The 11,468-nt window shown below is 39.3% G+C and overlaps 1 protein-coding gene across 1 annotated transcript; it reads left to right on the top strand.

Annotated features, from left to right (window-relative positions):
* Positions 1 to 1,885: 1,885 nt before the first annotated feature.
* On the top strand, positions 1,886 to 9,060 carry LOC139465229 (multimerin-2-like). The gene is made up of 2 exons (XM_071246902.1): positions 1,886 to 2,192; positions 8,675 to 9,060. Exons 1-2 carry the CDS (start codon positions 1,886 to 1,888, stop codon positions 9,058 to 9,060), a joined length of 693 nt encoding a protein of 230 aa, XP_071103003.1.
* Positions 9,061 to 11,468: the final 2,408 nt, after the last annotated feature.

Genomic DNA, 11,468 nt, shown 5'->3' with positions numbered 1-11,468 from the left:
GCTTTCTGCTATTAAATGTTCTAAACTGGTTTTAAATCGCATCTGTGATATTCTAGTTATTGTACCGTCCACCGATGACGGATTTTTATTTGGTCTCAATACATGTATTACTAATGTATAACTTCTCTTCACGATTTGGCTGAAATATTGCCGATGTGAGGTTAAGTATGAACTCACTCACTCACTAACACAAATATTTATAATCAGACGTGTTTTTTCTCATTCCCTATAATTAACAGATCCTTTAAAATGAATGTAATTACAAATGAGCTACGTTTGAATCTTAAGAGTGATGGGATGAGTTGACGTCTTGTCGTGATGTCTTGTCGCATCTACAAGATGGCGTGAAGAGCATGTAGATATTGATAGTCCGACATAATTACAGTCTAGTCTCAAGAATGCCATTGCAGAACTTTAACCCACGACACAGTAAGCTACATTGTTATGTCATGTACTCTAAATATGCAAGAAAAAACATTTTTGATATTACCGATGGGAATTGCCTTGTTGACCTTTGGCCGAATGATGATGATGTAATCATGTCCTTCCTCTTAGGACCCGTGAAGATCCGGAGTAGAGTAGCTCTCCAGCAACCCATTCTTGTTGTAAAAGGCGACTATGCTTGTCCTAAGAGGCGACAAACCGAATCGGGTGGACAGGCTCGCTGACTTGGTTGATGCATGTCATCGATCCCAATAGCGTGGATCGATGCTCATGATATCAATCACTGGGTTGTCTGGTCCAAACTCAATTATTTACAGACCACCGTCATAGAGCTGGATTATTGGCGAGTGCGGCGTAAAACAACCAACCAACCAACCTTCCCCTTAGGCCCGATTGCATGAAAGACTTCGAGTTTGATATATGGGGCGAAACTACTATGTAACTGGCTTCAGATTATGTTAAAAAGTGTCAGGATGTGTTCATATCCGCTTTACTCTGACGTGTAACCATGTTTGCTTTAGATTGTTTGCAGAGATTTCTATTGGAAATGGAAAGGGCTCTGTCGCATTATTTACAATTATATTCATGTATCTGTCTCATATAATGTATCTTTAACACTGGAGGGGAAAAAAAGACAATCTTTTTTTATGGCGGTAGGGCAGTACTATGTTTAGGTGCTTGCTGGTCACGCCGAACCCTCGGTCGATTCCCATCATCGGTACAATCTGTGAAACTCATTCCTGACGATTTGTCAGATATTTTTACTAAGAGCGGGGACGCTCCGTGAACCCATGCTTATCGTAGGAGGCGACGAACGGGATCAGGTTGTCAGGCTCACTGACTTTGTTGATGCATGTCATCGTACCCAAGTTGCTTAGATCGATTATTTACAGACCGCATTGACACAGCTAGAACATTGTCGAGTGCGGCGCTGAACAACAAACTAAGAAGATCGGGTACAAGTGTATTCGAACGAGCCGTTAACCAAACCTTTCCTAATCGCCCAGATTATTGTTTATGTTGATTGATATGAAACAGAGTAAAAGTCAAGGAATTTCAGTTATATAACAACATGTCAGCTAAATGTGAAAGGAAATTCAAAGAAATTCACCAATTTGGTGAAACCCACGGACAGACCAGGGGTCGTAATCAAAGAGTATCTGGAATTCGTCCTACAAACACCGAATGGCGGTTCCTCAGCCTCGGTGGCCAACAAAAAAAAAGAAAAATCTAAAAAAAACACCATTCATCTTCATCTTTGATTCTCGTTCATGCATCCTCTGAACAAGGCTGACAGGTAAATACTCACTCTATCGTATCAGTTACTCTTTTGTCACATGGCACTGAAACAGATGTTGTGACGTCGACCAAGTAACACCTATTGCTATATTCAGGATATAAATGAATCCTGCGTCACTCCATCATTTGCACTGCGGGCACCATGGCAGTACAGGTATATGTTGTGGCAGCACTGATGGCTTCGGCCTCTGCTCTGATTGCACCGATGAAGAAACCAGATGGGACTGTGGACTTGGAAAGTGTCCATACCCATATCCTGCTGCTGGAACAGATGTTCGCTAGCTTGGCCAAAGCATCTGAAGTGGAGACCCTTAAGTCCAAAGTTAGTACGTTGAAGTCCAACGTAAGGACGTTGAAGTCTGAGAGTACAAGCACTAGACGTCAGATACAGGCCGTCAACGCCACCGTCATGGAAACAAGATCTGCCGTGCAGGAAGCCAATGTGTACAGTAAGTGAATCACTAACACTTTCCTTCTTGCCAAGTATGTACAATTACTTTTCTGTTCAGATTTGTACCCTACTGTCCCCGTGTCATGACAGGAATTGACACTGGATGGTAGTAGGATAGGGATGAGGGTTTCACTTTGATCTGGAAGGGTAACTGAGTGAACGAGGCATTGGTAAGCTGAGTAGGCATAATACGCAAGGTTTCGCTGAAACAAAGACCCTTTGTGAATATTTAAATTTGTAGACTGTTAGACGACAGTTGTTAATAAACATACACGATTTGTGAGAAAATTCAATGAAACTTTTTTATGTAGAATAGTGGCTTTTTCTAGGGCTTTGATAGAACATGCTCACGTATACAAAGCAGGCCACTCTGCAGCTACTGTTAAGCTTAATTTCATGGGTTTAATTTCACTGTTAATAAAATGATGATCATTCCTTTCAACAAGTGCTTTTATAATTATTCCTTTCAACAAGTGCTTTTATAATTATTCCTTTCATCAAGTGCTTTTATAATTATTCCTTTCATAATTATTCCTTTCAACAACTGCTTTTATAATTATTTCTTTTATAATTATTCCTTTCAACAACTGCTTTTATAATTATTCCTTTCAACAAGTGCTTTTATAATTATTCCTTTCAACAAGTGCTTTTATAATTATTCCTTCCAACAGCTGCTTTTATAATTATTCCTTTCAGCAACTGCTTTATAATTATTCCTTTCAACAAGTGCTTTTATAATTATTCCTTTCAACAGCTGCTTTTATAATTATTCCTTTCAACAGCTGCATTTATAATTATTCCTTTCAACAAGTGCTTATATAATTATTCCTTTCAACAGCTGCTTTTATAATTATTCTTTTGAACAACTGCTTTTATATCTATTTCTTTCAACAACTGCTTTTATGATTATTCCTTTCATAATTATTCCTTTCAACAAGTGCTTTTATAATGATTCCTTTCAACAAGTGCTTTTAAAATTAACCCTTTCAACAACTGCTTTTATAATTATTTCTTTTATAATTATTCCTTTCAACAACTGCTTTTATAATTATTCCTTTCAACAAGTGCTTTTATAATTATTCCTTTCAACAAGTGCTTTTATAATTATTCCTTCCAACAGCTGCTTTTATAATTATTCCTTTCAACAACTGCTTTTATAATTATTTCTTTTATGATTATTCCTTTCAACAACTGCTTTTATAATTATTCCTTTCAACAAGTGCTTTTATAATTATTCCTTTCAACAGCTGCTTTCATAATTATTCCTTTCAACAGCTGCTTTTATAATTATTCCTTTCAACAAGTGCTTATATAATTATTCCTTTCAACAGCTGCTTTTATAATTATTCTTTTGAACAACTGCTTTTATATCTATTCCTTTCAACAACTGCTTTTATAATTATTCCTTTCAAAAAGTGCTTTTATAATGATTCCTTTCAACAAGTGCTTTTATGATTATCCCTTTTATAATTATTCCTTTCAACAGCTGCTTTTATAATTATTCCTTTCAACAAGTGCTTTTATAATTATCCCTTTTATAATTATTCCTTTCAACAACTGCTTTTATAATTATTCCTTTCAACAACTGCATTTATAATTATTCCTTTCATAATTATTCCTTTCAAAAAGTGCTTTTATAATTATTCCTTTCAACAAGTGCTTTTATGATTATTCCTTTCAACAAGTGCTTTTATAATTATCCCTTTTATAATTATTCCTTTCAACAGCTGCTTTTATAATAATTCCTTTCAACAACTGCATTTGTAATTATTCCTTTCATAATTATTCCTTTCAAAAAGTGTTTTTATTATTATTCCTTTCAACAAGTGCTTTTATAATTATTCCTTTCAACAAGTGCTTTTATAATTATTCCTTTCAACAAGTGCTTTTATAATTATTCCTTTCAACAGCTGCTTTTATAATTATTCCTTTCTACAGCTGCTTTTATAATTATTCCTTTGAACAACTGCTTTTATAACTATTCTTTTGAACAACTGCTTTTATATCTATTCCTTTCAACAACTGCTTTTATGATTATTAAGCACACATGTAAACATTACTCAGATATGATAAGCGATGTAAATATTGTGAAAATATTTATGCGAAATAGTTGTGCAAAATGATGCGAATATAAATTTAACGAAGGCATTTGAGACCGAATTGTGGATTAATGGTGGCCACCAAGAAAGGGATAGGCCGCATCTCAGAGATTTTCAGAAAAATACATGCTCGTTGTATATGGTAGAGTGTACTGATTCGCTGCTGATTTGGCATTTTGAATAGAAATAGAATAAGAACAGAATAGAATAGAGGCGACTAACGGGATCGGGTGGTCAGGCTCGCTGACATGGTTGATGTATGTCATCGATCATTTACGTGGATCGATGCTCATGATGTCAATCACTGGATTGTCTGGTCCAGACTGGAATTTTTTAGAGACAGCCGTCATATAGCTGGAATATTGCCTAGTGCCGCGTTAAACAACAAACAAACATCAGTACATATGGGGCGAATTGTGGTGTAATAGTTTCCCACAGACGTTGGTCCAGATTGTGCGTAGATTCTGTCATCGACACTGATAGAAATGATAACATATCTGTTTCTTCTTGCATTTGAAATCAACATATGGTTGAACGAGAGGTAATTCTGAGAGAAGAGAAAAATGCATTTCTTTCTGACTTACATGTGAGGGTTTCACAATGTACAATTATGTGGCTGTCATGTATATTGCAGAACTTTGGAAACTTTATTTCGTGATGAGACGTTCACACAAGGTTGTAAAGCAAACTGCCAAAGTACATAGTACGTTAATTTCGTACGAAATCTCTTATTACTAGTACTGGACAGTATAGTGTTATTTATTACATTTACGAGCCAGAATCGTTCTTCGTGTTTACATTTACACATGCACAAACGTTAAGCGCCACCCACCATATTTGTGAGCTGTTTGGCACTTGTTGATGACTATTATAACTAGATGTACGATTGTTATAAGCCGTTTAGGGGCGATCGGGTAGCCTAGTGGTTAAAGCGTTCGCTCGCCACGCCGAAGACCCGGGTTCGATTCCCGATATTGCTGGAATATTGCTAAAAGTGGTGTAAACCATACTCACTCACTATTAGCCGTTTATGTAAACCTCATGTGATGCAAAAGTTGTCCCAAAGCAAGTTTATCTTGTGTTCCAAAAGAATATGAGCAGAAAGGAATTTTACCGAAGACCAGAAATTGAAGGATTAGAAAACATTGAAAAACTTTTTTTGTCATGTAACTGTCATGATATCAGCAGATCATATCAGGTGTCACATAGTCACCCTAGGGAGTGCAGAGTCTATTGCAAGACAGAAACGTCAGTAACGTGTGTATGATCCACGGACATTGACCACAGCTTCAACCCTACGCCTCATACTCATTACAAGTCGTTGAATGCTTCTCTCAGGCAAACAGATCCATTCTTCATGAAGTGCGGCTTCAAGTCCAGCGAGATTTTGAACTGGGGGATCACGATGTCTGATTTTCCGGCCAAGAATGACTACAGGCCGGCCAAGGAAAAGTGGCAATAGCTTCTTGACGCAAATAAGCCATAAACTGCCCGATATCTGTGTGGTCTATCATTGTCGTCCATGTAAACAGGTCTTGTCTGAAGAGAATAGTTGTCAAAATGAGGGACTACGACTGGACGAAGAACGGCATCTTGGTATTGTTGGCCATTCAGGTTTCCACGAATTGTCACCAGCGGAAGTTTGCAGCCGAAGGAAACACAACCCCATATCATGACAGACCCCACCACATGCTAAGGCTGTTCCTTGGTGCAAAACGTGTGTTACGTTGCCTCCAAACACGTATTCGTCCATCAACAGATTGTAGCAGAATTCGACACTCGTCAGACCAATGGATCCTTCTCCAGTTGGCCAAGTTCCATCGACTACGGGCACGACACCACATCAGACAATTCCGCATGTGCCTCTCGGTCAGTTGAGGGCGTTTTACTGGTCTTCTGGCGTTATAACCAGCCGCTCTGAGGCGACGCCTTACGGTCATCGTCGAGAGTATCTGATGGGTGATCCACTGCAGTCTTAAATCTGTTGAAGTGGCAAATGGATCATCTGACTATCCTGAAAAATACGTCTATCCTCTCTGTTCGAGGTCTTTCTTGGCCTACCAGACCTATGCCTGTCATTGACAATCATTGGTTTGACTATGTTTGACAATCATACGAGTGATAATACTGTGATGGCGACCCATTTGTCTTGCAATGGCCCTGCATGACATGCCAGCATTTTTCATGCCTACAACTTGCCAACTTTCAGCGTTCGTTAACTTTCTCCTCACCATGGCTGATTTTCAACCTCTATTGGAAGGGGAATCTCACACAGGAGCAAAATACAACCACGTGTCTGAAACTTGAATTTCACTATTTATAGGGTAGGGAAACTGCAGCAACGCGTAAAACACGCTTTCCTTGTGGTATCTAGACAAATTTTGGTTCATGAAACTATGGAAGCCTAATTCAGTCATACATCATAATATTTCGTATTTCTGATTCCCACCCGTGAAATCTATGAATATGGTGGCGCTTAACCTTTGTGCATGTGTATATAATCATTAACAAGATTTTGGTGGAAGTTACATATGTTGAACAGTTTATAGTTACCCAGTTTATCAAGTATTGATTAAATATCTTCACAGATTGTCTTTGATTTGACAGGACTTGCAATGGGCGCATAAAAATATATTTGCAATGTTATTACAGTTCAGGTTGCATAAGTGACCAAGAAATAAAAGTTTGCATTAAGCAGTACAGTAAACTCCGGTTATAACGAACACGCTTACATCGAACCGACGGATATACCGTATTTACTTTTTAGTCCCGACTATTTGCTGTAGTTATGTTGTATATATGCTTATAACAAACTACGGTTATAACAAACTAAAATAGTAGTCCCTTTGAGTTCGTTATAACCGTAGTTTACTGTACATGCAGAAATTATCCAATGTCCAAGATTCCCAATAGTGGATTCTGATGGAAATATTTCACCAAGACCCCGTACAATGCGTGCAAAATATCTTTGTGTGCCTTACAACAAATCGTCAAGTTGACCCTTGATGTCAAAAAGTAATTCAAATACTGGTTTTGTGTATCATTCTGACTCATATTTTCATATTCTATTGGATGAAAACCATAGCTATTTTGTCCTAAATATCTCAGGGAGTTAATATGTAGTCTTGCTCTCTAAAAGTACTTTTCAATGCCTGTTTTACAAGGGAGATAATACGTTGAAAGTATTCCAACATATACATAAAATAAAGGTATGCCCCTTGCGTTTTGATTTCGTGATTGCGCTCTTTGATTGATAATATGTTAGGTTCCACAATGAGGTATATATACGTATTAGGTCTATCATCAAGTTCATGTAGTTTGTGAAATAGTCCTGCGTAACATATTCAATCGAATGTTGTTTTCCAATAAACAAGAAAGCAGAGACTGCAGAGTCCCTTTGTAAGTAATACTGAATGCCGTCTATCATGTTAAAAAATGACATAATAGCTGCGTGTTATTTCTCACATCCAAACAGTAGCATATAATAAAAACGGGGTCTAAAGGATGTGTCTACCATTCGTTTCAGTAATAAAATTTCAAAGAGCTTGTTCAAGAGCTGTGAGGTAAGGTGAAATGGGGTTAAACGTCGCATACAAGATTATTGCACCTATATAGCGACGTGGATGCACGTGTATGTATGTGGCTGCTTGTACTAGTCCGGACTGATGCCGATTTTTTGTGCTAGCTCACTGAGATACCATGCCTCAGTTTAACATGAATACCCCACTCAGACACAGTATACTGACTCCGAGCCGACCAGTCCTTGTTTTAGTCACTTAATGCCGAGCGCCAGACTGGGTAACAACAAGTACCATCTTTTGGTATGACGCGGTCGGGAATCGAACCCCGGACCTTCAGCTGTCCGGGCGGACGCTCTACCATTAGACCACGGAGGCGGTCCTTGTTCAAGAGATGTTAAAATAATACCTCTATGATTTTGAGGTTCAAATTTCACATTCCTCGCTACCCATATTGGTATTATCATGCAACGTATATAGGCATTGGGAATATATTGCAGTTTTATCATATTACAAAGTTCGCATGAGTAAGAAATACGGTACTTTCCTACATACACGGTATGTCATTTGTCATTATTGTGTCAAGGTCATATTGAAGGTGTTTCGCTGAAATACCTTGCAACTAGTTTCCTTCAGAAGATAGTGTCAGTATGTTATAGACACGTAATACAAATATTTTGTAGGACAACTTAAGCCTGCAACTAGTTATGTTCTCGTATGGGAATGCCGGACAATGAGGGTCAAGCATACATTAAATGTAGGAAGTGATGCAATACATGAACGTGTTATCATGTTAGGTACTGTTAAGTACTGTTAGGTACTGACATCTGTTAATAAGCACTTATTGACCATTGACATTACAGGTAACAAGTCCAACGTTGCGTTTGAAGTATCAAATGAAAAAGCAGGGCACACCGTCCAAGCAAGTCAAATCTTCAAGTTTGACACAGTTACTCTGAACAATGGCGGCGGGTACCACGCTCCTACTGGTGTATTTGAAGCCCCCGTGTCCGGCACCTACCTGTTCTGGGCGAGCATCAACCCTAAAACACGCATGCACGTGACTCTGTACAAGGAGGGTACACAGATAGCGGTCGCGTACGCCTCCGATACTGCCAGTCTTACGTATGCCACAGAGGTGAAGAAAGGAGAGAAGGTTTGGTTTCAGGGCTTTCACTATGCTGCGGCAGTCGAGCACGCCCGACACTCTACATATGGGGGAGCCTTGATCCATGAGCATAGAGTGTAGCTTCATATCCGAATCTCAGCTTAATAAAAATTCAATCTGAAAATGTCCTTCTTCCTTGAATAAATCATTATCACTGAATAGGCAACTATATGGGCTTGGCTTCACTGTCTGGAGACAATTATTGTCTCGACGCTGTGTCCATGTTTTGATTCGGGAGTTAGAATTGGACACCAGCAACCTATGCTTGTCGTAGGAGGCGACTTAATGGATCGGTTGGTCAGACTTGGTAGATAGTGTTTACATGCTCCGACGGCGTCCATCGTTGCTCATAATATCAATCTCTTGTTTAAGTCATTCAGACTCGCCTTCATACACAAACGTGAAATACTGCCGATGTAACGTCACAAATGAACTCACACACACACTCATACACAATACACAACACATTGTGTTACTGCCTTCTGTGAAATTGGGGGACACGCGGGGCCCAGTCGTCTAAGGCGCCATGATATTCTATATGGATGTTTTAAAAAAAATTGTCACTCTCTCAATGAAGCATACTAAAATAAAACGTTTTAGTTTAGTAATACATTAAGACAGACCTGTGAAGATCCGAGTTACAATAGATCTTGAACAACCCATGCTTGCCGCGAGAGGCGACTGTGCTTGTCGCAAGGAGGCTACTAACGGGACTTGTTTGATGCGTTTGGATCGATGCTCATAATGTCAATCACTGGATTGTCTGGTCCAGACTCGATGATTAGCAGACTGCCGTCATACAGCTGGATTATTCCTGAGTGCGGTGTTAAACAACAAGCATCGAACAGCATCATGCTGATGACATAAGCTGTATGCCTTTCAATTTACCGTTAAGGAAATATCACAGGTGTAACATACGTCATCCGAATAAATGTCACCAACGATGAACAGACGTGTAGGACAAGACCAATATATACTGCGTAGAGAAACATAAATCTATAGTAGCAAGGTTAAACAATCAGTGAACATATCGCTATTCAGTGACGAAACGTGACCACACATGTATGTATCGTCTGTAAACAGAAACGGAAATGTTTTCACAGACCGGCGCCCACGCCTGTCCAATAATAAATCATATGTAAAAAAGAAAGATAAAAGGGATAATGTCATAAAAACGTTCATTCTTGTATCATGAAATACTTTTCGTTACATAATGTGAAACACGCACATATGAGCAACTACTAATCTTATTTGTGATGTGAAGCATTTACCGATATCTGTACATATACACTCTTAAAAAAAGACACGCTCAGGCAGTATGTACGAGGGGTGTTCGTTAAAGATTTCCCCTTAACCACTTAGGGTTATCATATTTGGTTAAAATTTCACATGTGTAATGATACATGTTTCTATGGGTTATGTCTGAATTTGCAGCAACGAATATTACTCTTACCACTTTTACAGGTGTAATGGTGTGGGTGTAGGGTGTGACAATGGAACCAATAGAATACCGAACAGTGATTAGGTTTTTATATTTGAAAGGTCGCACACCAAAAGAAACTCTCCATGAAATGAAAGCAACTTATAGGGAAGATGCCCCATCATATGACGTTGTTAAACACTGGCATCGCCAGTTCAAGTGTGGTCGGACATCTGTGGAAACAGCTGCCATTCCTGGTCGCCCCCATTCAGCCTTTGATGAGGACACTATCCATCAAGTGGAGGCCACCATTTTGGCAGACCTACGTATAACTGTTCGCCAGTTAGCACAAGATATCAAAGTAGGGTCTGTGGAAAAAATCATCCATGACAATTTGAACATGCATAAGGTGTCTGCACGATGAATTCCCAGGTTGCTCACACCTTTCAAAAAGCAGGAAGGAGTCAATTGCTCAAAGGATCTTTTGGACATGTGCCAAAAAAACCCAGGCAAACCTTTTTGACAGACCTTTCACACAGGATGAAACATGGGTCTATCACTATGATCCTGAGACTAAAGTTCAGTCGGTGCAATGGGAGCAAGTGGAGTCACTACCCCAAAAGAAGGCACGTGTCCAACCCTCTGCAGGCAAGGTCATGCTCACGGTGTTTTGGGACCAGTACGAAGTAGTGATGATGGATTTCTTGGCAAAGGGTACCACAATTACAGGAGCTTATTATGCTGCACTGCGGCGGAAATTGCGGGGCGCTATCAAGCTTAAGAGGTGTGACATGCTGACCAAGGGTGTCCGTCTCCTGCAAGACAATGCTTCAGTACACAACTCTCATGTTGCCAAGACAGAAACTCGGTCCTGTGGCTATGAAATCCTTCCACATCCTCCTTACTCTCCTGACCTTGCACCATCTGACTTCCACCTCTTTCCAACCATGAAGTCATTTTTGAAAGTAAAACGTTTCACAGATGATGAAACCTTGATTTCTGAAGTCAAGTCCTGGTTTGACACGCAAAATGAGGGCTTTTACAAGCGAGGTCTCCACAGTTGCATAAG

The sequence above is a fragment of the Haliotis cracherodii genome, unplaced genomic scaffold (genome assembly GCF_022045235.1).
Source record: "Haliotis cracherodii isolate W230 unplaced genomic scaffold, xgHalCrac1.p SCAF_18, whole genome shotgun sequence".
Taxonomy (NCBI): Eukaryota; Metazoa; Mollusca; class Gastropoda; order Lepetellida; family Haliotidae; genus Haliotis; species Haliotis cracherodii.
Note: the sequence above shows the minus strand (reverse complement) of the source record. Positions and strands in the feature narration are given on the sequence as shown.

Coding starts and splice junctions, on each gene's coding strand:
- LOC139465229 (XM_071246902.1), top strand. CDS start 1,886: ATGGCAGTACAGGTATATGTTGTGGCAGCACTGATGGCTTCGGCCTCT. Junction 2,193..8,674: donor GCAGGAAGCCAATGTGTACA/GTAAGTGAATCA, acceptor TTGACATTACAG/GTAACAAGTCCAACGTTGCG.